Source organism: Vidua chalybeata, chromosome 30, assembly GCF_026979565.1.
Source record: "Vidua chalybeata isolate OUT-0048 chromosome 30, bVidCha1 merged haplotype, whole genome shotgun sequence".
NCBI classification, from domain to species: Eukaryota; Metazoa; Chordata; class Aves; order Passeriformes; family Viduidae; genus Vidua; species Vidua chalybeata.
Genome location: NC_071559.1, coordinates 2,196,163 through 2,222,671, shown reverse-complemented (window position 1 = coordinate 2,222,671; position 26,509 = coordinate 2,196,163). Strand labels below are relative to the sequence as shown.

The 26,509-nt window shown below is 66.3% G+C and overlaps 4 protein-coding genes across 10 annotated transcripts; all 4 read right to left on the bottom strand.

Annotated features, from left to right (window-relative positions):
* Positions 1-1,645: 1,645 nt before the first annotated feature.
* On the bottom strand, positions 1,646-6,583 carry DHH (desert hedgehog signaling molecule). 4 transcript variants are annotated; one of them, XM_053967586.1, is made up of 4 exons: positions 6,381-6,583; positions 5,357-5,835; positions 3,690-3,951; positions 1,646-3,097 (listed from the first exon to the last, which is right to left on the bottom strand). In XM_053967586.1, the coding sequence occupies exons 2-4, from the start codon at positions 5,666-5,668 to the stop codon at positions 2,430-2,432; spliced, it is 1,242 nt and encodes a 413-aa protein (XP_053823561.1). In that variant the 5' UTR covers positions 5,669-5,835; positions 6,381-6,583; the 3' UTR covers positions 1,646-2,429. The 4 variants fall into 4 exon arrangements, with proteins under 4 accessions (XP_053823561.1, XP_053823562.1, XP_053823564.1 ...); XM_053967587.1 differs by having other exon boundaries at positions 5,357-5,832; XM_053967589.1 differs by having other exon boundaries at positions 6,500-6,578.
* Positions 6,584-7,589: 1,006 nt separating this feature from the next.
* Positions 7,590-13,231, bottom strand: LMBR1L (limb development membrane protein 1 like). Of its 4 annotated transcripts, XM_053967555.1 has the most exons (18): positions 13,029-13,231; positions 12,629-12,681; positions 11,458-11,542; positions 11,142-11,178; positions 10,851-10,990; positions 10,652-10,755; positions 10,457-10,583; positions 10,289-10,357; positions 10,078-10,142; positions 9,864-9,939; positions 9,670-9,756; positions 9,378-9,454; positions 9,218-9,295; positions 9,051-9,124; positions 8,856-8,946; positions 8,593-8,659; positions 8,342-8,503; positions 7,590-8,262 (listed from the first exon to the last, which is right to left on the bottom strand). In XM_053967555.1, the coding sequence occupies exons 6-18, from the start codon at positions 10,721-10,723 to the stop codon at positions 8,204-8,206; spliced, it is 1,104 nt and encodes a 367-aa protein (XP_053823530.1). In that variant the 5' UTR covers positions 10,724-10,755; positions 10,851-10,990; positions 11,142-11,178; positions 11,458-11,542; positions 12,629-12,681; positions 13,029-13,231; the 3' UTR covers positions 7,590-8,203. The 4 variants fall into 4 exon arrangements, with proteins under 4 accessions (XP_053823530.1, XP_053823527.1, XP_053823528.1 ...); XM_053967552.1 differs by lacking the exon at positions 12,629-12,681 and having other exon boundaries at positions 13,029-13,182; XM_053967553.1 differs by lacking the exon at positions 12,629-12,681 and having other exon boundaries at positions 9,670-9,753; positions 13,029-13,182.
* Positions 13,232-13,827: 596 nt separating this feature from the next.
* LOC128801576 (tubulin alpha-1B chain) lies at positions 13,828-17,936 on the bottom strand. The gene is made up of 4 exons (XM_053967570.1): positions 17,828-17,936; positions 16,040-16,262; positions 15,803-15,951; positions 13,828-14,995 (listed from the first exon to the last, which is right to left on the bottom strand). The coding sequence occupies exons 1-4, from the start codon at positions 17,828-17,830 to the stop codon at positions 14,015-14,017; spliced, it is 1,356 nt and encodes a 451-aa protein (XP_053823545.1). The 5' UTR covers positions 17,831-17,936; the 3' UTR covers positions 13,828-14,014.
* Positions 17,937-21,210: 3,274 nt separating this feature from the next.
* On the bottom strand, positions 21,211-25,091 carry TUBA1A (tubulin alpha 1a). The gene is made up of 4 exons (XM_053967572.1): positions 24,987-25,091; positions 23,219-23,441; positions 22,982-23,130; positions 21,211-22,367 (listed from the first exon to the last, which is right to left on the bottom strand). Exons 1-4 carry the CDS (start codon positions 24,987-24,989, stop codon positions 21,387-21,389), a joined length of 1,356 nt encoding a protein of 451 aa, XP_053823547.1. The 5' UTR covers positions 24,990-25,091; the 3' UTR covers positions 21,211-21,386.
* Positions 25,092-26,509: the final 1,418 nt, after the last annotated feature.

Here is a 26,509-nt window from a genome sequence, read left to right as displayed (position 1 = left end):
ACGATGGAGCCACGGATGGCAGTGATGGAGGGTGGCAGGGCTCGTGCTGGGGGAGAGGGGGGACAAAACCGGTGGCAGGGGTGGCTGGGAGGACAGCAGCCCCACAACACCCCCAGACACCCCAAACTGCCCCAGCATTACCTGCCCAGATGCAGATGGAGCTCCTCCTTGCCCACCACCACCATCTTGTAGGCTGCAAGGGTGGCACCAGGTCTGGGGGGCTGCCTGGGACCCCCCCAATCCTCCCCTCAAGGCTCAGACCTACTTCCACCTCATCCCAGGGGCACCTCAGCCCTCAGCACAAGGTTTTGGGGTGCAAGCCACTCCCCACAGAAGTGGGGACACGTCTGTCCTCATCACCCGGGGTCCCACAGGGGGATCAGGAAGACACCCCGGGCAGGCAGCCCCCCACCCACCCACCCACCCGGGACTTATTGCTCTCCACCGTGGGCTCATAGCCCTCCACGGATCGGTGGGCCAGGGAGGTTTTTCCTGGGTGGGGGGGAAACAAGGCCGGGTGGTCCCGGCATCACCCCGGGGCAGGGGAGGGAGAGACGGGAACCCCTCCCGGGGCGGGGGGGGGGGCGCTCCACGGGACACGGCCCCAGGGGGTCCCGGGGAGGCAGCCCAGGCTGAACACGGCCCCAAACCCCCACGTGGGGTGGGGACCCACCGTGCTGAGCCCCTCCGGTGCCCGGTAATCCCCAGTGGAGCACCGCCGCTCTCACGCACGCTCCGGACAGGGACCCCCGGAGGGCAGGGCCACCCTCTCTGGAGCGCAGGACCCCCCCCCAGGCCGAGTCCCCCCGCACGGCCCCGCGGTTTCGGTAGGCGAGGACGAGAACGCAGCGGCGCGGGCGGGCGCGGCAAACAGCGCAATAAACCGCCCGCCGTGCCGGGGGCGGGGCCACCGCCACTACACCGGCGCCCGCACGTGACCACAACACCGCCCCGTCCGCTCCCATTGGCTGCGCCGGGCGGAGGGGGCGGGGCTCAGAGGCCGGCGCAGGCGCGTTGGCCGGAGGGGCTCTCCATTCATGAAAACGGAGGGAAGGGCCGTGGCCACGTGGTGGGCGCGCGTCTGAGCGGGAATTTTTTTTTGGGGGAGGGTCCTGGTGCTGCCCCCCCCCCATCCCCTCCCCCCACCCAACCTGTCCCGGCCCGGAGACACCCGGGAGCACCCACAGCTACCAAACCGCTCCTGCTCGCCGAGATCCCCATCGCTGCCTCCCCAGCACCGGGACCCTCAGGCCCCCGGGGATATTTTAGGATGTTTGCCCCCTGCCCCAGCGATCCCCAGCCTCTCGTGATGCCCGACACAAGCCTCAGGGACCCCCAGCCTGTTTCCTGCAGTGCCCAACCCCAGCCCAGGGACCCACACTCCCCTGAGGGTACCCCAGTCCCTGGGGGCTGCGTTGCAATTCCCCTCACCAGAAGCTGAGTCACGAGGTTGCCTCCATCTGGCCAAAATTTGGAGAGGAAAAAATAAGTTTTTTGCCCATCTGGGGGCCGGAAAAACCAGGGGGAACTGGGCTCTCTACTCCAGCACCAGGCACCCCAAAACCCCCAGGATGTCAAACCCCCAGGGATCCCCCAGCCCCCTGGGATGGCCAATTCCAGCCACTCCAGACTCCCCAGCCACAGCTGCAATAGGGCCATAGACTTCCTTTATTTTCCCAAACAATTAAATAGTAGTATTTCTTTTGTTTTTTAAACTGAAGTGGTTAAAAGCAGGCTGCCCCCCTGCCCCATGGGGTGAGCCCCGCTGCCAGGGCAGGCAGGCAGGCATGGCTGACATTTATATTACCATTTAGAAATAGAAAAATAAAACTCTCAAGCAGGGCGGGTTAGCGGTTAGCATGGTTAGAGTTGGACCTGGCACGGGGTGCCCGTGCCCGTGGCAGACACCCGGTGCCCACAGCAGACACCCGTCCAGCCACCCTGTGGTGCAGGGACAGGGACACTGTGGGTGACAGGGACAGAGCCAGAGCAGGGGGACGGGCAGGAACTGCTGCCAAGTGCTCAGCGTTGGGGTGTTTTTGGCATCCCCACCGCCGGATTCGGCCCCGGGGCAGGGTCTGGTGCTGCCTGGCTGCGCCTTGACAGGCACCAAGCCCAGCCCCGGTGCGGTGGTTAATAAAGCAATAAATACCAGGGGGGGGTCTGGGCGTGGGGCTCCGGCCACGGGGGGCTCGAGGACACAGGACAGGGCTGAGCCAGACCCCTGGGCCACCCTGTGCCACTCCATCCCATGCCCACCACCCCGTGCCCCGGGGCAGTGCCGAGCCCCAACCTCCCCACAGCACCGGGGGTGCCCCTGTCCCTCCTCCCTGGGTCCAGGGGGCGCCCAGGGCTGGAGCCCCCTGTGTGGCATCCAGTGTGTTGGCATCACCTGCCGCGTGGTAACCGGGGGGGGGGGGCCGGGACCCCTACACCTGCAGGGCCTCGCGGCCCAGCACGCCCCCGGCCAGCCGGTAGAGCAGGCGGGAGTACCAGTGCATGCCCACGTCTGGCACGGTCCCGTTGCCCGCCTCGGGGTGGGCCGGCAGCAGCGAGAGGAGCCCGTGGAAGAGGCGGAGGGGGGCGAAAGCCCGGTGGGCCCAGCGGTGGCTCTCCAGGACGGCGTAGCAGGACGCCAGCACCCCGTTAACCAGCAAGGTGCCGTGCGAGGTGAGCGGGGCAAAGACCCCCACGCCGTCCTCCCGAGAGACCCTCAGCACCCGCGTGGGGCGCAGGCCCTGCCCGCCGGCCCCGTGGGCCAGCACGGCGTCGCCCGGGCGCACGCGGCGGGCGAAGATGGGCAGGAAGGCGGCCGAGCCGTTGGCCGCCCCGCGGGCCGCGAACACCAGGTGGGACGGGGTGAGGAGCAGCCGGCGCGCCGGGCTGGCCGTCTCGATGGCCACGAAGGAGGCGCGTTGGCCCAGGTCCCGGTCGAGGAAGAGCAGCACCTCGGTGGGCACCAGGCGCCCGCCTGGCTCGGCGCCCAGCACCCAGTCACCCTGGCGCAGGTCAGCCAGGCCCCGGTGCTCACCGCTCTCCAGCGTCACGGTGGCGTGGCCGGGAAAGCAGCCGCCGGTGCGGACGGCCAGCGAGTTCTCTGGGAGGAAGGAGAAGGTTATGGGTGTCCCCACCGGCCACCTCCACCGGGCCACCACCTCCAGAGGGGAAACGGCCACCCCCGGACCCCCAAACCACCCCCGGAACAAAGCGGGTATTTTGCAAAGCTCCCCCAGTTCCTGCGTGCAGCTCCTGAATGCTGCAGGGCCCCTTTGTCCACCCTGCACTGACGCCCTTTGTTCCGGGCTCCAACGGTGACATTTACGGCCATTTTCACTTTCTGTCAATTGTTGCTTCTGGACTGGATGGGAACTGCTGGCTGGAACACAGGGCTGTGGGGCTGGGGCCTGCGGGGCTGGAGGCCGCAGGGCTGGGGCTGCATTGCTATTCCCCTCACCAGGAGCTGAGCCACAATGTTGCCTCCATCTGGCCAAAATTTGGAGGGGAAAGTGAGTTTTTTGCCTATCAGGGGGCCAGGTAGACCAGGGGGAGCTGGGCTGGGGCCAGACACCAAGCGGAGCAGTAATCCCACGTGGATCCAGGATGTCAAGGGGAGCAGTGGGGGCTGTGGGCTGGGATGTTTATGGGGATGGCAGCCCCCCGCCCTGGTGGCAGCCCCTTCCGTGTGGTACCTGCTCTGACGGAGACATGGATGTGCGCCTTGGACTCGTAGTAGACCCAGTCGAAGCCGGCCTCCACGGCCAGGCGTGCCAGCATGCCGTACTTGTGGCGGTCGCGGTCGGACGTGGTGATGTCCAGCGCCCGGCCCTCGTAGTGCAGAGAGTCGGGGAGGTGGTGCCCGTCCTCATCCCAGCCCTCCGTCACCCGCAGCTTCACCCCCGGCCACATGTTCATCACCGCGATGGCCAGCGAGTTCACACGCTCCTTGCAGCGCTGTGGGGACACCGGTGTCACCCTCCCCACAACGCGCAGGGACAGACAGACACCAGGTCTGCAAAGGCCTTGGAGGGAGCCCAAAGGGGTGCCCCCCCCCCTGCCAGGGTGCAGAGGGGGTCACGGCCCCCCTGCCTGGATGCAGGTTGAAGGTTAACGTGCCCCGGGGTCCCGTGGTGAAGCTGCTCCATGGGCAGCGGGGCAGAACAGGCAAGGGAGCGGGACGGGCACCGGGCCGGTGTCACCTTCCCCGCGGCCACGGCCGTGACTGATTAACCTGGTGGGGGGGCTGTGAAGCGGAGCTGGGGGCAGCTGACCCTGAACCAGCCCCGAGTCTGGGCTGACAGGGAGAGCAGGGCGTCCCGAGCCATTCTGGGGTCCCTCTCCCCATCGCCGTGGGGTGCAGGCGTCGGAGCTGCCCCCGTCCCCCCCCCCCGGAGCCGCTGAGCTCACAGCGTCCCTCAGTGCCCCAGTGCCTTTCCCCCGTCCCCCGTTCAACAAAGCGGCTCCCGGGAGCGCGGGGCCGCGGGGGCGGGAGTGCGGGGCGCGGGCCCGGGGCGGCCGTGCCGGGGGGGGCGGCAGCGGCGGGGGGGCAGGAATGCGCTCGGCCCGGCCCGGCCCGGCCCGGCCACAATAGGCGCCTTCCAGCCCGGAGCTGACCTCAGGCCCCGGGAATGCCGCCGCGGCCACAAAGGGCCCTTTCAGCCACCCGCACCCCGGGCCGGCTCCGCGCCCGCGGCTCCGCCGGGCCCCGCCGCCTCCGCCGTCCCGGCTCGCGGGAGCTGCCGGCGCCGCCTGGACCACTCGCAGCATCCCCCGTCGCCATGGCGACCGCGGGGCCGCCCCTCGCCATGGCAACCGTGAGCATCCCGACGGGCGCGCGGCGCGTCCCGGGCTCCCGCCGCCCCGGATGCCCCCCGAGCAGAGGGGTACCGGGACCTCCCCCTCCGTGCTGTCCTTGGGGCGGGGGCGCGGCGGCGCTGGGGGAGAGGAGCCGCCGGTACCTCCCGCCCCCGGTGCCATCCCGTCCCGTTAATCCCCGACGGTTCCGAATGGGACCGCCTGGTCCCGGGGCTCCGGTGCCGCCGCGCCGCTGCCAAAGGCCGTGGAAGGGAGCGGGGCACCGGGGTGAGGTCCCGGCAGGGACCCGGCGCCCCGGGAGGCTCCGTGCTCCCCGGGAGGGTCGGTGCCACTCGGGAGGATCCGTGAGCCCCGGGATGATCGGTGCGCCCTGGAGAGGATCGGTGGCGACCGGAAAAGCTCCGTGAGCCGCTGAGCGCGTCGGTGCCGACCGAGAAAGGTCCATGAGCCCTGTCGAGGGTCGCTGTGATCCCGCCCATCCCCCCGCCGCCCCCGCGCCCCCGGGAGCGAGGCCGGACCGGGCCGGGCCGGGCGCAGCCCCCACCTCGGTCATGAGCCGGTCCGCCCCCGTGTTCTCCTCGTCCTTGAAGATGATGTCGGGGTTGTAGTTGGGCACCAGGTCCCTGAAGCGCTCCGAGCCCCGCAGCACTTTGCCCTCCGCCTTCCCGCTCGCCCCCAGCGTCTGCTCGGGCACGTTGGGCACGAACTGCTTGTAGAGCAGAGGCGAAAGCTGCCGCCGCCCCAGCCGCCGCCGCCCCACCGGGCCCCGACCCGGGCCGCAGCCCAGCACCGGCGCGGCCAGCAGGCAGGCGGCGAGCCCGAGCAGGACGAGGGCGAGCGGCGTCCACCGGGGCATCCCGTCCGCCGGGCCCCGCTGCCTCCGCGGGTCCCGCTCAGTCGCCGGGGGCACGGGCGGCTGCGGCGGGCATGGTCCCGGTGTGGTGGCCCCGGGGCTTTTAGATGGTCGCGGTGCCAGGGGCGGGTCGGCGCCGTTTCCTTCTCACACCCACGGTCCCGTCGCTGCTGCGGGATCCGTGGCCACTCGGGACGACTGACCACCCCCCCCCCCCCCCCCCCCCGCCGGTGCCGCCACCCACTCGGAGCGCCGCCGGTTGCGGTATCAGCACCCCCTCGCCTGCACCCCGGTCCGGGGAAGTCCCCGACACAGCCCCAGCCTTAGGGAAAGCCCTCGCAGAACGGCGTCCCAGCACCGGCCACCGGCACCCAGCAACGGGCACTGCCCTGGCACTGGAACCGGGCACCCGGTTCCTAAGGCTGCCCCGGGACCGGCACCGGGATCTGACCCCGCGTCCCAGTCCTGCTCCCCCTTCCCGTCTAAATCCCGCGCTCTGGTGCCGCCTCCTCTCCACGGTCCCCGCGCTGCGCTCCGCTACCGGAACCCCCCCTTATCCCATCCGAACGCCGCGATTCTGGTACCGGGACCTCTCCTGTCACCGCCTGTTGGGCCCGGGGACCCCTCTCTCCCAGTCCCGGTCCTTCTTCTCCTCCCGCTCTCCCTTGCACCGAGGACCCTCGTTATTCTAAGGCTGTGCCGCCCGTGTCCGCACCTGCTCCGTCCCCTTGGCACAGCCCCGCTCCCGGGACCCGCTGCCTGGCACTACCCCGGTCCCCGCTGTTCCGTCCGACCCACGGTCCCTGTCCCCGTTCCTGGCCCAGCCCCCGGTACCGGCTGCCTTGGGTGCTGGTCGGCACCGTGCGCCGCCCTCAGCCGCCCCGGCCGGGCTGCCCCCGCCGTGGTCGCTCGGCTTCGGCGCTGGGCAGCCCCGTCGGGCCCCGCCTCGGACCCGGCCCCCGGGAGCGGCGGCAGCGGCGGCCACATCCCCCGGGGCCGCCCCCGCCGGGCTGCCCTGCCCCGGCCGGCCCCTCCGCGCCCCGGGACCGGGGCACCCCCGGACCGGGACCGGGCTCCGCCAGGGGCCCAGGGACCGCCGAGGATGGGGCCGGGCTGCTCCGGGACTGGCACCGGGCTCCAACAGTGACATGGGCGCCTCCAGGAGCGGGGCACCCCCGGGACCGGGACCGTGTCCCCGCCACAGCACCCCAGAGCTCCCGGCAAAGCACCCGCGGGCTCTGCGGGCCCCGGCGAGGGCGGGAGGCAGCAGCGGAGCAGTGGAAATTTGGGAGTGGGTCGGGGGGGTCCCGGCCCCCCCCCCAGCTTCCCCGCAGCCCCGGTGCCAGCCCGGAGTGACTGGGAGGGGAGCAGGTCGCGGGGAAATCGCGGGCACCGATGGCCTCATTTCCTGCAATATAAACCAGGTTTCCTGTGCTTCCTGCTCGGCCCCAGCCGGGGGGGGGGGGGGGGGGGCGAGAGGGGGGGTCTGGGCCCCCCACCCCCGCCATGGAGGGGCGGGGGGCGGCCTGGCTCGGCCCCAGCCGGGGCAGGATGGGTGGGAGGCCGGTTCCCGGGGCAGTTTCCGCTCCGGCTGCACGACCCTCCATACCGGGAGGTGAAGCCTCTGCTTTGCCTCTCACTTGGGGTAGCTCTGCCCATACCCCAAAGCCTCCCGGAGCCCCCCAAGACCCCCGGGGTCCCTCAGCCCAGCCCGGGCAGCAGGCAGGGAGCTGCCCTCGCCTGTGGCCCTGCCTGGAAGAAGCTCGTTAACCCCAACCAGGAAGAGAGTTAATTATGGCCCCATAGGGGCCATAAGGAGGGGCAGGACTGTGACCCCCCCAAGGCAGGGACACCCCACCCCTGCCCCCTTCCTATTCAGCCCTGCCCTCGGGAGGAATAAAACCTCCAGGTTCAAGTATTTTTATATAAAAAACAGTCACTATTTATTTCTCCAAACAAGTTCTGTTGTAACAGAGACCCGACATACTCATCATATCAAGCTGCTGGGGGGGGGGGGGGGGCTTGTCCCCTGCACCCCAGGCCTCCCTATTAGGGACCCCAAAGGCCTCGGGGTGGGCAGGGGACAACCAGTGTCCCCCTGCAGCCCCAGAGTGACACAGGGATGGAGTGTGGAGTGACTCTGGGCAGGGAGCACAGGACCCCCTTCTACAATGTCGGGAGAGTCCCCAGGTGGGGCAACATTTAAAATTCAACCAGACCCCAGGGAGCAGCCAGGGGAGGTCGGGGGGGCCCGGCTGTTGTTGCACGAGGTATGTAACAGGGGGTGGGGGGGCTGCAGCCAGCGCAGCCTCGAGGGGACCCCACTCCCCTTGGGGATGTGGCTCAAGGCCAAGGCTCAGTAGCACAACAGCTGAGACAGAGCAGGGGGGCGCAACCCCCAAAGGTGTCTCAGCTTTCCCTGAGGGGCTCTGATGTCCCTGAGGCACCAGGTGCTATCCGGGCCAGCTCTGTGGCTGGCAGCCACCCCGGGGACCACCAGAGTTGGGGGTGGGGGGGACACATTCCTGTCCCCCAGCCCTAGCAGGGCTTGCTGCGGGTCCGGCAGCGCGTCACGGGCAGCGGCAGCTTGTGCAGACCTGGATAGAGGGAGAGTGTGAGAGCCAGGGTGGGGGACACGGGACACCCCAGCAACCACCCCTGTGTCCCTGTCCTCACCAAAGGCACGGATGAGCTCGGCCTGCACCGCCCAGGAGACCCTTTTCACCAGGCACAGCGTGGTGAGCCCCGCAAAGCCCATGTTGTAGAGGAAGACAATGTAGAAGTTCCCCAACCAGTTGAAGCGGCCAAAATCCCCCAGGAGGTCAAAACGGGTGATCCCTGCACAGGGTGGGGCACACTGGTCAGGGCACCCCAATTCTGGGGACGCCCCCATGCAGGCATCACCCCGATCCCTCTGGGAGGCTCACCCAGTGTCCTGGAGAAGACGGGCAGCGCTGAGCTGAGCACCAGCAAGGAGACACAGTTCCCGATGATCTGGGGAGAAGGAGGAGGTTTTGGGGGGGGCAGTGCTGCTGCAGGGAACCCCCAGGCTGGGGGAGAGACTTTCCAAATGCCAGGGAACCACAGTGGGACGCTGTCCTCCCACGTGGGGACTGCACAGGGACACACTGTGAGGAACAGGGTCTTGCACCCCCACAGGAGCCCCCCAGCCCCGTCCCGCTGCTCCCACCTTGGTGAGGGGGGTGTCCTGCCGCTCCGGCAGCAGGCGAGTGAACAGGGGGGAGCTGTAGAAGCCCACGACAGAGGAGAGCATTAGGTAGCTGCAAGGAGTGTTAAGGAGGAAAACAGGATGGGCTGGTGCTGGGAACAGTGTTGGGGACACAGGGGACATCGCTGGGGACACAAGTGCCCTCCTGAAGGATACAAAATGAGGACAACCTGCAGTGCAGCTCCAAAGGAACCAAAGATGGAGAAGGAAACCTGGCCCAGGGATGCGTCCTGCAGGAGGAGGAGGGAGCAGGTTGGGGAGGAATGGTCCCCAGAGCAGCCAGGGGCACGGCCCTGAGCTGTCCCATCCCCCCAGGCGGGTACCTGGATGCCCCGTGGCATCGCGGCATCGTCCAGCAGCAGCTCCAGGACATGGAAGCAGACAATGAGCACAGAAATGCCCTGGGAGGAGCAGGGAGGGAGTGAGGGCAGTGGTGAGGATGGGGACAACCCCCAGCTCCCCTGGGAGCCCAGGGCCACTCACCGTCAGTGCCAGGAGGCCCAGCATGGCCAGGGGGTAGCCCAGGTTCCTCTGCCAGGGCGATGCTCGATGCCGCAGCTCTGTGGGGAGGATGTGCCCAGGTGAGAGGGGAGCACAGCTCCCACCCCAGGGCAGGAGATTGAGGGGGCCCCAAAGTGCCAGGGTGGGGCGTAACAGCCCCCAGCCCACCTGCCAGCCACCCTCCCTCCACAGGGCACGGACTGCCAGGGACCAGTGCTCCCAGTGCCAGGCTGGAGGGAACCCAGTGTCCCCTTCCCCCGGCCAGGCTCCTCACCCAGCTTCCGCCTCTTGCTCCGGATGGCAAAGAATTGCTCCCGCAGCATCTCCATGTCCAGATTCAGCCAGCAGGAAGCTTTGCCTGCTGGGCAGAGACCCAAGGGGCTCAGGGGGGATGAGGGCTCCTATGTGGTGGGGTAGAGGGGCCCCCAATCCACCCCATGCTCCCCTTTGCCAAGCAGCAGCACCCACCAGAGCGGATCCTGTGGGACACAGCGGCTTCCTCAAACCTTGTGCAGCTCAGCTGCTCATCCAGGTCTTCCAGGAGCTGGGGGTGGGTGAGGAGCCTGTGAGTGGCTGCTGGGGCTGTGTGAATGGCTCCCCATGCCCGAGCTGGGAGACCAGGCAGCCCTGGGGGCAGTCAGCCCCAAAGCTGGGGCAGAGGGATTGCGGGGGGACGCCTTACCCGGGGTTTCACCAGCAGCTTCCCAGTGACAGTGAACATGGTGGAGAGGCCAAAGGGGGTGCACACTGTGGTGGGAGGAGAGGCTGAATAGGAGGTGTCCTGCCATCCCCACACCCTCAGAAGGATCCTGGAGGCTTCAGCCATGAGCCATGACCCCTCCAGACCCCATTTGGATGGAGCACCAGCAGGGCCTCGTGGGGGCACAACTTACACAGCAGAAGCAGGACGCCGAAAAGCGAGATGCAGGAGTAGAGGTAGGGCAGATAATATTCCCAGAGATCTGCGGAGACAGCGGTGTCAGGCCAGTGGCACCAGAGATCCCTTGTTCCATTCAGTGCCAAGGTCTGATCCTGGAGCAGGGAGGGCCCAGCTCACCCACCGTAGAGTGACTGGCGACTGGCAGCGTCGTTGCCCACGATGGCAGAGGCCACCCAGACCATGCCCAGCACCAGCAGTGTCAGCAGCAGCAGCACCACAGATGTCTCATACACCCTGGCCATGATGCCCTGCAGGAGCTGGGTTAGCAGGGAGTCACAGAGAGGGGGACAGGGGGGACAAGTGCAGGATCACCCACCTTCTTGGATCCTGCAAACCCCTCTGACTCGGTGAAGAAGTAGGCAAAGGGCATGAGGAAGACCAGGGACATATTGGAGAAGAGGAAAACCAAATTCCAGAGGCCTGGAAGAGGGGGAACAGCATGGGGTGAGCTCCGAGGCAGGGCAACCCTGACCCACAGATTTTGGGGACACCCCAGGGTCACCCCGTGCACCCACCATGAATGAGGGACCCGTTCAGCCACTGGATGTAGTAGTTCTGGGGGAAGGAGAGCAGCACCTCGTTGCTGATGATGGAGAAGGGCAGGAGGAGGACGGCACCCAGTGCCACAGCCAGGGTGAAGGTACAGAGCCCCAACCTGCCAGGGGGACAAGCATCACCTCTGGGTCAGGCTTCCTCTGGGTGTCACAGCCTGGCTCTGCCCCCCAGCCTCACCAGCACCCACAGGACACGGTGTCCTGGCTGAGGAAGAGGCTGAGCATCAGGGAAGGGGACAAGCAGGAACTTACGCAATCCTGTTGACAGCAGCATCCTCGTCATCGTGAACTGCGGGGACAAAATCCCAAACCAAAGGACTGGGGGAGGTGGGGCTGCCCAGAGCATCGCTGCCTCCCCCTGCCCAAGTTCTCCCCACTCCAAACGCTGCAGAAATACTCCCAGGGAATTTGGGCTTTGCCCCCACCTAGGGCAGCAACTGGTGTCAGGGGAACCGGGCTGTGGTGGAACTGGGGCTGCTGGGGGAGGCCAAAAGCAGCAGAGGAACCCTCGGGAGGCTGAATGTGGCTGTCGAGGGCTGCCTGCCTCTGGCAGCTCCCACTCTCTTACCTGCTGTGAAATCCGTGTGCTTCTTAAAGTGGGTTATGATGAAGTGGCAGAGGATGTAGAGGCTGGCGAAGAGCAGGGCACAGATCTGTGGGCAGAGGAGTGTGGGCAGTGCGGGCATGCCCTGAGGGCAGCGCTCCTACCCCGGCTCCTACCCCAGGTGATTCTGCCAGCCCTGGGGCTTGTCAGCTCCACCCTATTTGTTTTTCCACTCCTGGCCCTGGTTACACCCCACTGGTGTGCTCAGACCTATCTGTTCAATGGGGACTGCACCCAGCGTTCACACATGGGTGCCCACAAGCTGGCACAGCACCCAGACCTGGGGGAGGCTGCAGGGGCTGGATCACCCTGTGCCTGCAAATCTGTGACCCTGTGGGACATCCCTGCACTGCCCGATCCCACAGCCCTCGCCTGGCTGGCAGAGCCACGAGAACAGCCTTGAATCAGGCGCCAAGGACATCTGCGGTGTCCCTCCCACCCCCGCTGGAACGCCGAGGTCAGGCCAGAGCAGGCGATGTTCAGGGAACACGGCGACCTTTCATCCCACCGGGTACGCGTCAGGATGAGGAAAGGTCGCCTGAATCCTCCACCTTGGCACGGGTGCAGTGGGGAGCAGCTGTGGCACCTCCCTTCTGCCTGACTGGGGGTGCTCTGACCCTGGCTGAGGGTGCCCAGGATCTGCCAGTGGGGTGGCAGGGAGCCCCCAGAGCTGGCCCAGCTCCCATGAGGGCAGTACCCAGCAGGTCCTTCTGCTCCTGCTCCCACCCTGTGAAGGGTCTTGGGCCACAGGTTCCCTCCTGCCATGGGCTCTACCCCACAGACCAATCCTCTGCCTGTTGGGAGGACACCTCCTGTACTCAGGGAAGTTGGGCCAAGTAAGTTTTGTACTGCCTGTGCCAAGCCAGGGGCTCCTGGTTGAGATGCAGCTCCCTGGAATGGAGGTCTGGGGGGCTCCAGGGCAGAGCTGCTCCGGCCACCAGCTCCTCCCAAATGTGGCTGTGGCAAGGTAGCCTCGGCACTGCCGGTCACAGCCCACTTGGCTGCCGTGCACGCAGCATCCCCAAAATCCTTAGGAGATGCCAGGACCAGGACCAGGACATTCAGGTTATCCTCATCCCTCAGCCCGTGGCAGCAGCAGCAGAGGAGCAAACCCAGCTGTGTCCCTCTGCGGTACCCGAGGTTCAGGGGCTCTGTGGGGTCCCTTCCTGCTGACACCGAGCTGCTGGCCTGGGGACAAGGACAGAGCCAGGAGGCTGGCATGGGGCTGGCCCACCACAGCCCAGCACTCCCAGCCCTCCCAGCGCCAGGGGACTGCTCGAGCCGGCAGAGGGGTGGCGGCAGGGGCTCGGCAGGGTCCGGCCCCCGGAGCCCCCCGCTATCTGCTGGGCACACGCAGCCGCCGCGGCTCTGGCCCCGATAAGCACGGGGCGGCGGAGCCCTGCCACAGCCGGGCCGTGGAGCCGCCACCGGGGATCCCGACGGTCCCCATGGAGGGCTGCGAGCTCCCAGCCCCGCTCCCGCCTCTCCCCGCCACACCGGGCCCCTTCCCCCACCCGCCGCCCCGGGGCACTCACGATGCACTCGCGGACCCTCTCGTGGAAGAGCTGCTCCCGCACGGCCAGCGCGTCCTGCTCCACAGGGGCCATTCTGCGGCCAGCATGGCAGGGCCGGGCAGGGCTGCTGCGGGCAGGGGCAGGACGCCAAGGCCGGTGCCGCCACGCCGGTCCAGCCCCTCCGGTACCGCCGGGAATCGCCGCTCTGCGCCCGCCGGGCCCAGCCCAGGCCCCGCCCCTCCCGCGGCCCCGCCCCCGCTCCCCGTTACAAAGTATCCGCTCCCCCGCGGCCCGAAAGGCCCCGCCCCCTGCCCCCCCATTGGCTCCGGGAATTGAATGAGGCGAAGCTCATTGGCCGAAGCGCGGCGCGCCGCGCGCTGATAGGCTGAGCCCGCCCGGCGCTCCCACGGCCCCGGCGCGGCCCCCCGGAATTGGGAGCAGGGATGGAGCTAATCCCGGGACGCGGCTCAGCCCGGGACACGGCTAATCCCGGAGAGCCGCGGGGGGCAGGGCTGGGCTCCCGAGCCCCGGGGTCACCTGGCAGGGCATGGCCCCCCTGGGGGGGATTACACACAGCTCATGAAGGAGGACAGCGGGACCCAGGGTGATGCCCCACCCTGTGGAAGCCAGGGATGTGGGGGCTTCACCCCCCGCAGCTAGCAGAGGAGGGAAGGGCTGGGCAGCTCGGTAACAGCAGTACCATGCCAGCTGCCTCACTGGGCACAGACAATAGGCACAGTCTGTTCCCATGGGATGGGGCCAGCCGGCCCTGGCGAGAGCGGGCACTGACACAGAGGGTTTGTATCCGACACAGTGTAGCTTCTCTTAAAGCCTTTTATTCACAGACACGGTACAGACACATGGAAAATCTGCATGATCACATCCGAGAGGGCAGCACATCCCTGGCCAGGCCCACGAGGCCAAACCCCATGCAGTGCACAAGGAAGCTCAAGTGTTTGAAGCAGACATTTCGTGGACATGCGACAGTGACAGAAGGAACCCAGCGTTTAGTATTCCTCCCCTTCTTCCTCTCCCTCCCCTTCCACAGAATCCACCCCCACCTCCTCATAATCCTTCTCCAGGGCAGCCATATCCTCACGGGCCTCCGAGAACTCGCCCTCCTCCATGCCCTCCCCCACGTACCAGTGCACGAACGCCCTCTTGGCGTACATCAGGTCAAACTTGTGGTCCAGGCGGGCCCAGGCCTCGGCGATGGCCGTGGTGTTGCTCAGCATGCACACGGCGCGCTGCACCTTGGCCAGGTCGCCCCCGGGCACCACCGTGGGCGGCTGGTAGTTGATGCCCACCTTGAAACCCGTGGGGCACCAGTCCACAAACTGGATGCTGCGTTTGGTCTTGATGGTGGCGATGGCGGCGTTGACATCCTTGGGCACCACGTCCCCGCGGTACAGCAGGCAGCACGCCATGTACTTGCCGTGCCGCGGGTCACACTTGACCATCTGGTTGGCCGGCTCGAAGCAGGCGTTGGTGATCTCGGCCACTGAGAGCTGCTCGTGATAAGCCTTCTCAGCAGAGATGACCGGGGCGTAGGTGGCCAGCGGGAAGTGGATGCGGGGGTAGGGCACCAGGTTGGTCTGGAATTCTGTCAAGTCGACGTTCAGGGCTCCGTCAAAGCGCAGCGAGGCCGTGATGGAGGACACGATCTGGCTGATGAGGCGGTTCAGGTTGGTGTAGGTGGGGCGCTCGATGTCCAGGTTGCGGCGGCAGATGTCGTAGATGGCCTCGTTGTCCACCATGAAGGCGCAGTCGGAGTGCTCCAGGGTGGTGTGGGTGGTGAGGATGGAGTTGTAGGGCTCCACCACGGCCGTGGACACCTGCGGGGCCGGGTAGATGGAGAACTCCAGCTTGGACTTCTTGCCGTAGTCGACAGAGAGCCGCTCCATAAGCAGGGAGGTGAAGCCAGAGCCGGTGCCACCGCCAAAGCTGTGGAACACCAGGAAGCCCTGCAGCCCTGTGCACTGGTCAGCCTGCCAGGTGGGAAGCGAGAAACAGGACCAAACTGTCAGTAATTCTGAACTTCAGCTGCTACTGCAGTTGCTGACTTGCCCAGGAAGACACATTTCCCCCAGGGATCTCAGACTTGGGGCACCTCTGCCCATTCCACTTCCAGCCACAGGACCCTGTGACTCAGCATGACCTGCCCTCAGGAAAAGGGACCCCTTCCTGCCCCCTCCCCTACAGCTGCTTCCTCCTATGACCCCGCAATCTGCTTCAGGGAAGGGGCAATCCACTAGAGCTGTTCCAGCAAGAGTTAAATACTCGGCACAGCTGCTCATAAGCAGTTGGGCAAGCAGGATCAGCATCCAGATCAAGGAGAAACCTCACATGACCTTAGAAAAGGGATGAAATAAGGTTTTCCCAGGGACAGAAATGACACAGAATCCCCCAGTTCCCATCACACCCCTGGAACATGCCCTGCTCAGGGTGCACATCCTGGCCTGGTGCAGTTGCAGAGCCCTGAGTAAAGGGATTCAGGCCAAGGGGAAGGGAAGGGGCTCATCCTGATCACTTAGAGGATCCAGACCCCATAGGGAGCCAGGATGTGCTGCAGGCACATGACTCACAACAAATCCACCCAGAGCCAGGAGGCACAACAGGGGTCATGCAGGTCCCACCAGGAAGGTAGGAGGGCTCTCCCGGCACAACCCCACCCTCTGCCTCAAAGTGCGAATGGGCTGAGAAGGACCGGCCCAGGGACACCTGGAGCTTCCCTTTGTCCCCACATCCCCCCCGCAGGGATGAACCCACCCCATGAGACCCCACAGGACGCTCACCAGCTTGCGGATGCGGTCAAGCACCAGGTCGATGATCTCCTTGCCGATGGTGTAGTGCCCGCGGGCGTAGTTGTTGGCCGCATCCTCCTTGCCCGTGATCAGCTGCTCGGGGTGGAAGAGCTGCCGGTACGTCCCGGTGCGCACCTCGTCTGCGGGGACAGCCCCGGGCCCCGTTAGCACCCAGCGCCCGCCGCCAGCGCCCGCCCCGCCCCGCCGGCCGCCCCCCCGCGCGCTCACCGATCACCGTGGGCTCCAGGTCCACGAACACGGCCCGGGGCACGTGCTTGCCGGCGCCCGTCTCGCTGAAGAAGGTGTTGAAGGAGTCGTCCCCGCCGCCGATGGTCTTGTCGCTGGGCATCTGCCCGTCGGGCTGGATGCCGTGCTCCAGGCAGTACAGCTCCCAGCACGCATTGCCGATCTGCACGCCCGCTTGGCCCACGTGGATGGAGATGCACTCGCGCTGCGGGGGCACACGGCACCGGCTCACCCCTTTTGTCCCCTCTCTGTCCCACCCCAGCACCCACCGGGCTGGCACCGAGTTGGGAAGCGTCCCTCCCCGAGGCTGGCTGGGGCCAGATCCTGCCCAGATGGACCCACTGTGCTCAGATTTGGTGGTCCCATCCTGCTCCCCCCTCCCCAGGGGCTGAGATCCTGCACCAATTGGTGCCCTTTACCCTGCACACCACACAGAGCCAGGAACTGGGGTTCCCCAGGGTTATCGCTGGTCCCCATTATTCCCAGTTCCCTCCATCCCTGGCTCCCATGAGGACAGAGACACGCTTATATCCCAGGGAACATCTCTTCTCCAGTGCAGAGCATGCTCAGCTCCGAGGGTCCCATCCTGCCCCTCCCGGGAGCTGCCACCCTGCCTCCTGGGGGATGAGGAGATCTCACAGGGGCTCAAGCTCAGCACCCCCAAACCCCAGCTGTGCCCTAGTGCCACCCCAACTAGCAGCTGAGCTTAGCCAGGGCCAGCCAGGATCCGAGGAGGGAGCCGTGGGCTGACATCCGTGTTTGGGAACAGACCGCAGCCACCCGCGGGCGGCCTCTGGGGGGGTCCCACCACCCCGCAGCTGCCGCCATCTGCTCCCAAATGGCGCCCAGGGAGGACATTTTCCAGCCAGGCAGCCTGGGCAGGGCGAAGTCGGGAGGAGGAGGAGGAAGAGGAAGCTCAGCGCAGCAGCGGGGCCGGGACTGCACCAGCTGACCCGAAACCGCGGGGATGGGCCGGTGGCGTCACCCTCGGGGGGTCGCGCACATTCCCGGCCGCTCCCTGCCACCTGCTCCGAGCGTTCCTCTCACCCGGGGCGGGGGGGAGCCCGGGGTTTTGGGGGGGTGGGTGGGGTGGGGATCTGGAGCGGAGGGTGGCCCCCATGAGCCCCTCCAGGAGCCACGGAGCGGGACCAGCCTCATGGGCTGGGCTGAGGAGGAAACGGGGAATCTCGTGCTCCAGGGAGGGGTGAGGTGTAGGGGGGCTCAGGGCTGGATTGGGGGTGTCCAGGGATGGATTTAGGGGGGAAGGGTGAGTATTGGGGGGGGGGGGGGGGGGGGGCTGTGCCCCTGGCGAGGGGCGGGGCTGTGCCCCCGGCCGCGCGCCTTCCCGCGCGCGGGAACGGTAACGGTCGGGGTGACCCCGCCCCCACCGGTGGGCTACCGGAGACCACGTGCGACCACCCCAGGCGTGCCGTGAGCCCCCCAAAGGGCTGCTCCCTCCATCAAGGACCTCATCCTCTATCCCTGTTCAACACCCCCAGCCCCTGCTCTACCCACCCACGGCTCCTACCGTACCCCCCCCCCATCCCCTCCAAACTTTCCGCCTTGGTCCCCCCCCCGCCCCCCTACGCTGATACCCCTCCGCCCTATTTCCTGCCCCCCGAAGTCGCCCCCTCCCGCCACTCCTTCCCCCTCCTCTCCTCCGCACCCACTCCCCCCAGTCCCCCGCACCCCCAGATCCAGCCCCGCTCCTCCTTTTCTCCGCCATGTCCCGGGGCCGTCCCCGGCCTTTCTCCGGCCCCCTCCCCTCACCATGGCTGCGGCTCGGTTACTCGTCCCGACAAGCAAGGAATCGACGCAAGTACCAGCTACCGCCGCCCCCGGGCGCCCCCCTATATACCGGCCCGGGGGGCGGACCGAGCGCCCCCGCCCCGCGCTCCTATTGGCCGCGGCGCCCGTCCATCAGCGCGCTCGCACCGCGGATTGGCTGAGGCGCGTGGCGCGCTCCTCCTCCTCCGCCCTCCGTGCTGCGGGGCTTGGTGGGGGGGGGGGGCAGACGGGGACCCTCCCTCCTCCGCGGGGTGCAGCCCCCTCTGCCCCCCCCCCCAGCGGTTTGCGAAGGGCCCCCCGTGCGGGGAGTGCGGGGTATGGGGGGGGGTCTGACCTTCCTGTGCTCCTCTGCCCCCCCCCCCCCGGTAATGCGTTTGTCGCGTAGGATTGGAGGGGGGGGGGGGCACAGCCGTTCCCGCCCGCCCCCCCCCCCCCCTTTTCCGCCGCCCCTCCCGCCCGGTGCGGCTCCGCTGCGGAGGAAAACTGCGACATGGGGGGGGGGGGGGGGGGGGGCGGCACGTGCTGCCGCGCCCGGTGTCGTCCCCCGCCGTCCCCGGGTTGTTAATCGGCTTCTGCGGACGGACCCCCCTCCCCCCCCCCGCCCCATCTGCACCGCTCGCCCCCCCCCCCCCCCCGCCCTGGCTTATTTGCACCCCGGGGGTCCCTCCCAGACCATCTGCAGCCTGCGCAGCCCCCCCCCCCCCAGCACCCCCCAAGTCCATCTGCACCCCCCGGCCCCTCCCAGCCCATCTGTACCCCTGGATCCCACTGCGATGGGGGGGTCCGGGCTCCCCCTGAGGGGTTCGCACATTGGGGGGGGGGGGGGGGTGGACCCCGCTTTTCAGGGTGGGGTTTGCCTCAGCCATTTCCGCAGCACGGTGGGACCACCGTGAGTGCCATTAAACGGGGGGGGGGGCGTGCTGGGGTCCCACTGTGCCCCCCAACGTGGGGCAGTTCCTTGCCCGGCTGCGAGGCCACGGAGAGCCCCAGGCGGGGGGGGGGGGGGGGTCATCCCCAGCCCCCCACCTAATCCCCGGAGCTATTTGCACCCAATAATCCGCCTTCCTGTTTTGCCAAGAGCTTTGCGGAAAACCCAGCGGCCACTTCGGCAGCACACGGGGTGGGGGGGGGGGGGGTGGACACCCGCATCCCCTCCCGCCGCACCGGAGCCACCCCAGGCCGGGGTCACCGGGCAGCTGAGCCCAACCGGGGGCTGGCGCGGCAGCATCCGCCGCAGCTGCACTGCAGCGCTGACGTGGCTTCCCCGCCATTTGCCTCGCTGGCCGCGTGGCCGCTCCGGCCCCGCCGTTCCCACCGGGGAGGAACGGGCTGCTCCCCACCCCCCCCCCCCCCCCCCAAAACTGCCCGCTCCAGGCTCCCACCCCGCTCTCAGTGCGGGGGTCTCGGGTGGAACCTGGGGGGCAGAGGTGCTGCCGGTTCTGTAAATTGGTGTTTATGGGTGTTCCGGGGCGGGGGGGTCGTTACACCCCCCCCCTCCCCAGATTCCCCACGCATCACATCAGCTCCGGAATGGTGTTACGAAGTGTTTTGTGCTGCTCAAAAAACGACCAGAAGCAGGTTTAATGTTAAAGTGAAAGTGCGACAAAATCCGCTGGTGACTTCCCTCTATGACTCAGTAGTGAAAGCCGACAGAGGAAAATGGGGCTAAAATTTAAAATCGATCACTGTAAAACTAGATTTGGCCAAAAATGACCTAAAGGGAGGCTGGGGGGGGGGGGGGGGAAGAATGATAAGATGAATAATAATTGAGATTTTCCCACTGAGTCAGAAGGGGCAGAGTGGACCCCCTGCTCCATTGTCAAACTGAGCCCTGGGCTTGACCAACAGTTTAAGCCTAAAAGTTTAAGAGCATTTAATCCAGGGCCTAATTTAAATAATTTACCAACAGATTCATACAGAATTTACTATAGGCACAACAGAGTAACACACTTAGAGGTATATCTGATTTATGAATCTAAAGTTCTCAGGAATCTGAGATCAACATTCCAGCACATTTGCTATAGAATATTCACCCTTGCACACACCCATACCTGAAGAGCATGTACAGGTGTAAATACCTGTGAAAAACCCACCTTGAGTTCAGTGTTGACATCAGTGCCTTTGTGTCTTCTAAACAGGCCAAGGGTTGAGCCCCAGGTTCTGGGGGATCAGCCCAAGCTCTGTTCATCCTCCGAGAATCCCAAACTTGTGAGTTCACCATCCCTGGGAGTTGTCCTGCCTGCTGTGGTCCAGGTGAACTCAGGGGTCTCACTCAGGACCTGCTGGTTATAACATTGCAAGTGATGCCTTTTTAATCATCCTGATTTTCTATCCTGGCTACAATTTGGATCTTCCTTTGAAAGTTTGATAACAAACATATTGTCGCTCTTGGGTTGTCCTTCAGAAAAAAATACTTCCCAAGGCTGTTCCTTAAAATGAAGGAGTTGGTTTGACAGCACAAATTCCTGGGAGCTGACCGTGCTGCCGATGGACTCGAGGAGCTTGACCCAGGTGCTGCTCATCAAGGCTTAGCCTGAGCTCATCGTGCAGAAGAGGGAGGGGTGCACCACACTAATGAGGGTCCCGGGGTTGTCCCCCGCCCCCAGCTGCATCACCCTCTCGAGTTTCACTCCGTGTTCAACTTCCCCTTCATTATTTATCCCTGCATGGAGCCGTGAGGGACAGGGTAAAAGGTTAGGAAAGGGAGGGTAAAGAGGCTGCCCCACTTCAAGGGGGCTACTATGACATTTCCCCCTCCCCCCTCCAGTGGCTGGGACCATCGGGGCCAATTCCTCATCCCTGAGAGAGCCAGAGGAACTTAAGGACTTATTGTGGTTGGTGTTGAGGGAACCTCGTGTGTCCCCAGACACCGAGCTGGAAGAAGGGAGCTCTCATCCCCAGCACTCCCACCTGTGGTGGGCAGAGCACCCCCTCCCCAGCCCCAGGGCAATGCAGCCCCTCCCCTGCCGAGGAAGAGGAGGTAGCAAAGATACCAAAGACTTCTGCCAAACAAGGGGGCCTCAGGCATCTCCAGCCCATGCAGAGGAGTTAAGGCCCCTAATGTGCTCACGTGGGGCTCACTTGACTCCTGGTATTAAGAAAACCCAACCCTCTCCACTTCCCACAGCCCTAGGGGTGGGGGCACACCACTGAGCCCACCAGGAGGAAGGAGCACGGGTTTGGGAGGAGCAGTTTGTGGGGTCTGCAGGGTGCTGAGATCACCACAACCCCCGGCACACACTCGGGGACAGGGTGGAGACCCTGGGTGCAGACAGGGACTGCAGGGCCGTGTCGTGTGCTGGTGGGGACAGTGTCAAAGCCAGGCGGGGACATTGCCACAGGGAGAGAAGACACCAGAGCCAGGGTAAGACAGGGAATGCTTTTTATTCAGACCCACAGGAGAGGACGGGTGAGTCCGTCACAGACTTTTCCATTGAAGCACAGACCACTGACAGGACAGACCGCGGCGCACACACTGCTACAGACCCCGTGGGGCCTTCAACTAGTTTATGTTCCCTGTTCGAGCAGCACCCTTGTGAGTTTAGTATTCCTCCCCTTCCTCCTCTCCCTCCCCTTCCACAGAATCCACCCCCACCTCCTCATAATCCTTCTCCAGGGCAGCCATATCCTCACGGGCCTCCGAGAACTCGCCCTCCTCCATGCCCTCCCCCACGTACCAGTGCACGAACGCCCTCTTGGCGTACATCAGGTCAAACTTGTGGTCCAGGCGGGCCCAGGCCTCGGCGATGGCCGTGGTGTTGCTCAGCATGCACACGGCGCGCTGCACCTTGGCCAGGTCGCCCCCGGGCACCACCGTGGGCGGCTGGTAGTTGATGCCCACCTTGAAACCCGTGGGGCACCAGTCCACAAACTGGATGGTGCGCTTGGTCTTGATGGTGGCGATGGCGGCGTTGACATCCTTGGGCACCACGTCCCCGCGGTACAGCAGGCAGCACGCCATGTACTTGCCATGCCGCGGGTCACACTTGACCATCTGGTTGGCCGGCTCGAAGCAGGCGTTGGTGATCTCGGCCACTGAGAGCTGCTCGTGATAAGCCTTCTCAGCAGAGATGACCGGGGCGTAGGTGGCCAGCGGGAAGTGGATGCGGGGGTAGGGCACCAGGTTGGTCTGGAATTCTGTCAGGTCGACGTTCAGGGCTCCGTCAAAGCGCAGCGAGGCCGTGATGGAGGACACGATCTGGCCTATCAACCTGTTGAGGTTGGTGTAGGTGGGGCGCTCGATGTCCAGGTTGCGGCGGCAGATGTCGTAGATGGCCTCGTTGTCCACCATGAAGGCGCAGTCGGAGTGCTCCAGGGTGGTGTGGGTGGTGAGGATGGAGTTGTAGGGCTCCACCACGGCCGTGGACACCTGCGGGGCCGGGTAGATGGAGAACTCCAGCTTGGACTTCTTGCCGTAGTCGACAGAGAGCCGCTCCATAAGCAGGGAGGTGAAGCCAGAGCCGGTGCCACCGCCAAAGCTGTGGAACACCAGGAAGCCCTGCAGCCCTGTGCACTGGTCAGCCTGCAAGGAGAGACGAGGTGGGGAGGCATGTTTACTCCAGGCAGCAGAAGTTACTCCTTCCTCTCCGTGGCCTCACAAGGATATCTGGGGGCTTTCCAGCAGCAGAGCCAGAGTCAGCAGGATGGGGACGGGGTGGCACTGACTCCATCTGTTACCCACTGACTCACGGTGAATCACCCAGGGAAGCTGCTTGGCCTCTGGGGTGAGACAGTGCTCAGGGGCACCTCAAAGTACAGAATTGCCCCTGGCTCAGAAGCAGAGAGGGGACAAGTTTGACCATAAACTGTCACGGCCCCATGACTCTGGAAAGGACCGGCTCGGGGCTGCCCATCCCCAGCACACGCAGCTGGACTCGGCCACGTCAGGAGCCAAGCGGGAACAAAGAGGGAATTGCCGAGCTCAGCACCGGCAGCGCCCGGGGGCTGCGGCGCTGTGGAGCCGCTCCAGCTCCAGCTGCGCCGGGTCCCGCTGCCGGCCAATGGCAGCCACTGCACAACAGGATTAACATTAATTAATAAATTAAATCTAAACCCAACCCAGCGAGTCTGGAAGGGAGAGCGAGACAGAATGGAGGCTTTGTCCTCGCCCGCCACCTGCACCCCCAGTGCCCCTACCAGCTTGCGGATGCGGTCAAGCACCAGGTCGATGATCTCCTTGCCGATGGTGTAGTGCCCGCGGGCGTAGTTGTTGGCCGCATCCTCCTTGCCCGTGATCAGCTGCTCGGGGTGGAAGAGCTGCCGGTACGTCCCGGTGCGCACCTCGTCTGCGGGGACAGCCCCGGGCCCCGTTAGCACCCAGCGCCCGCCGCCAGCGCCCGCCCCGCCCCGCCGGCCGCCCCCCCGCGCGCTCACCGATCACCGTGGGCTCCAGGTCCACGAACACGGCCCGGGGCACGTGCTTGCCGGCGCCCGTCTCGCTGAAGAAGGTGTTGAAGGAGTCGTCCCCGCCGCCGATGGTCTTGTCGCTGGGCATCTGCCCGTCGGGCTGGATGCCGTGCTCCAGGCAGTACAGCTCCCAGCACGCATTGCCGATCTGCACGCCCGCTTGGCCCACGTGGATGGAGATGCACTCGCGCTGCGGGGGCACACGGCACCGGCTCACCCCTTTTGTCCCCTCTCTGTCCCACCCCAGCACCCAGCGGGCTGGCACTGAGTTGGGAAGGGTCCCTCCCCGAGGCGGGCTGGGGCCAGATCCTGCCCGGACACACCCATTGTTCGGGGTCTGGAGGTGCACCCAGTGCAGAGGGTCCCATCCTGTCATGTGCCCATCACTGCTGGCACCCTGCCTGTGGGGGATGGGGAGCTCAGGACTTGTGGCTCATCCTGCCCTGAGGGACTGGGACTGCGCCCAAGGTGAGACAGGGAGCCCCGGGGTTCCCATCTTGCCCCACCCTGCCCTGATGAGACCCAGCAAAGCCCCAGCGTGGCTCAGCACCGTGGACTCCTCCTGCCCACTCGAGCCCCAGTGGAAGCAAGGCCACGCCCAGTGCGGGACTGGGGGGGGGGGGGGGTCTCATCCCGCCGTGCTTCGACCTCTGGTGCGGGATGGGGTGCTCAGCACTCGGGGGGGAGACATTGCGCCCTGCCCACCCCGCACCGGGGACACTTTATCCCGCATTATACCGGGGCCACGCCCAGCGCAGGCTGAGGGCTCAGCACCGGGGCGGTTGGGGAAAAAGGGTCTCTCCTGCCCGGTTTAACGGGAGCCACGCCCAGGGACGGACAGTGGCTCGGTACTGAATGATGGGGTCCCGATTCTGCCCCTTTCAACCGGTGCCACGCCCAGTACGGGCTTAGCTCCGGGGACCCATCCTGCCCGGTTTAATGGGAGCCACGTCTGGTTCAGGCTCGGGGTTCGGTCCCGGGGAGCCATCCTGTCGGGTTTAACCATAGCACCCCCGACAGGAGCTCAGTACTGCGTCTCGGGGTCCCATCCTGCCCGGTTCAACGGGAGCCACGCCCGGTGCAGGCTCGGGGCTCGGTCCCGGAGGTCCCATCTTGCCCGGTTTAATGGGAACCGCTCCCGGTGCGGTACCGTGGATCAGCGCCAGGGATCCATCCTGGCCGGTTTAACGGGAGCCACGCCCTATGGTAGCTCAGTGCTGAGTCCCGGGGGGTCTCATCCTGCCCGGCTTAACGGGAGCCACGCCCTATGGAAGCTTTGTGCTAAGTCCTGGAGCTCCCATCCTGCCCGGTTTAACGGGAGCCACGCCCGCTGTGGGCTCGGGGATCGGTCCCGGGGGAGACAGAAAGACCCCTCCAGGCCTATTTAACCGGAGGCACACTCGGGGCTGGGTCCCGGGCGACACATTTTGCTCGGTGTAACGGGAGCCACGCCCGGTGCGGGAGGAGTCCCGGCGCCGAGGGCTCATCCCGGGAGGGGTGGACGACAAGCCCTTGGGAATGGAGATCTGGAGGGGGTTGGGGACCGGAGACAACGGCGAGACGGGGGCAGGGTGAAAACCGGAGACTACGATGGGAGAGTGGGGATTGGGACCGGGGAAAACCGGGATCCGGGGGTGGGAGGGATGGGGCCGGCGGGAATGGGGGAGAAGGGGACCAAGGGAATAGGGATTGTGGGAATAGAGACGAGGTCCCGACCCCCCCCGCACCCCCTCACCATGGCGGCGGTCGGTCCGGGGCGGTCTCACAGCCCGACGCTGAGGCGGTCGATGTAAGAGGCGCGGCGGAGCGCGGGGCTCGCTGCGGGGCTTTATAGCGGCGGCGGGGCGGAGCGAAGCGGGGCGGGCGGCGGGGCCGGGGGGGCGGCGGGGCCGGTGGCGGCGGCGGCCATTGGTCGCCCGGAATGAGGTAATGCCCCCCCGCAGCCGCAGACAAAGGCCGGGCGGTGCGGGAGGGGGGGCCCGGGGGCTGCGGCGGCCACGGCCCGGCCCCGCCGCTGGCTCCCGCCCGCCGCCGGAGGGGCCCCGGATGTGTCCTTGGCACCGTCCCTGCCACGCCCCGGTCCCCGGTCTTGGCTGAGCCAGCGGTCACGCTCGGGTCCCCATCCCACGGTCCCCATCCCCCCACGGCCCCTTCCCCCCAAGTCCCGCCGTTCTCTCTCTGCCCGGAATGGGTCTCTTGGTCCCGGGGCTCCCGGTACGCAGGGTAGGACCACGCCCTGGTCCCCATCCCCGATGATGCAGCCCTCCCCCTTGTCTGGCCACTGCCCGAGCTCCCGGTAATCCCCGGCCATCCCGTTGTTCCCATCCCTTGTCACACTCTGGCCCCCATTTCCAGCCAGCCACGCCCTGGTCCCCATCCTCAGGGACACTGTTCTCATCCCTGGCCAAGCCCCTGTCCCCATCCCCAGGGACACTGTCCCCATCCCTGGCCGTGCCACAGTGCCCTGGTTCTCAGCCATGGCCCTGCCATGGCCCTGTGCCTGTCCCGGCCCTTTCCCTGCCGTGCCCAGCCCTTCCAGCGCCTCTTTGTCTGCTCGGGCAGTGGGAACCAGCGCTGCGGGGGCCCAGCCGGGGGGGGACAAAGAGTCATCCCCCCGGGCAGCTGGGGACGAGCAGGGAGCAGGGCTGGGGTGTGAGGGACAGCGGGAGGACACGGTGTGGGGGGGGACAAAAGCCCCCCGGGCAGTTTTGGACTGGAGGCTCGGGCAGCAGCAGCTGCTGTGCGGCAGCTGGTGGCTGGGACACAGCTGGGACACTGGGACACGCGTCCCCTGGCCACCCCTCCATCTGCTGCAGCCCCTGCACAGCCCCCCCCGAGCCACCAGCCCCACAGCCCTGAGGTTTCCCACTCCTGGGGGGGGGGGGGGGTTCCCCTTTCTTCTTGCAAAGCCCACAGAGGCTGGGGGTTGTCTCCCCAAGCCAGGAGAGCTGGGGGGCTCAGGCCCTGCGGAGGAGTGACCCCACCCTACATGCATGGCCCCGGCTGCTGCAGGTGGAGCTGCCAGGATGCCCCCCCCCCCCCCCCCCGCTGAGAAATCCCTGTTTTTTTTCCTGGTGTTTCCCACATTATGCAGATTTCTGGGCAGATCCAAGGTTCCCATGTCCCCACTGCCAGCCCCATGTCCCCACTGCCAGCCCTGTGTCCCCACTGCCAGCCCCGTGTCCCCACTGCCGCCCTGTTTTTGGGGCACTGCTGGGGCTGCAGAGCTGCAGACAAAGAGGGGATGGGATTTGGGCA

Coding starts and splice junctions, on each gene's coding strand:
- LOC128801576 (XM_053967570.1), bottom strand. Junction 15,952..16,039: donor CCTGGAGCCCACGGTGATCG/GTGAGCGCGCGG, acceptor CTGTCCCCGCAG/ACGAGGTGCGCACCGGGACG. Junction 14,996..15,802: donor TTGACCGCATCCGCAAGCTG/GTGAGCGTCCTG, acceptor CCCACCTGGCAG/GCTGACCAGTGCACAGGGCT.
- TUBA1A (XM_053967572.1), bottom strand. Junction 23,131..23,218: donor CCTGGAGCCCACGGTGATCG/GTGAGCGCGCGG, acceptor CTGTCCCCGCAG/ACGAGGTGCGCACCGGGACG. Junction 22,368..22,981: donor TTGACCGCATCCGCAAGCTG/GTAGGGGCACTG, acceptor CTCTCCTTGCAG/GCTGACCAGTGCACAGGGCT.
- LMBR1L (XM_053967552.1), bottom strand. CDS start 13,100: ATGGCCCCTGTGGAGCAGGACGCGCTGGCCGTGCGGGAGCAGCTCTTC. Junction 10,991..11,141: donor GCTGCTGTCAACAGGATTGC/GTAAGTTCCTGC, acceptor TCCCCCTGGCAG/GTTGGGGCTCTGTACCTTCA. Junction 10,584..10,651: donor GGTTTGCAGGATCCAAGAAG/GTGGGTGATCCT, acceptor CAGCTCCTGCAG/GGCATCATGGCCAGGGTGTA.
- DHH (XM_053967586.1), bottom strand. CDS start 5,668: ATGCCCCGGTGGACGCCGCTCGCCCTCGTCCTGCTCGGGCTCGCCGCC. Junction 3,952..5,356: donor CGGACCGGCTCATGACCGAG/GTGGGGGCTGCG, acceptor GTGTCCCCACAG/CGCTGCAAGGAGCGTGTGAA. Junction 3,098..3,689: donor CCATGTCTCCGTCAGAGCAG/GTACCACACGGA, acceptor CCTTCCTCCCAG/AGAACTCGCTGGCCGTCCGC.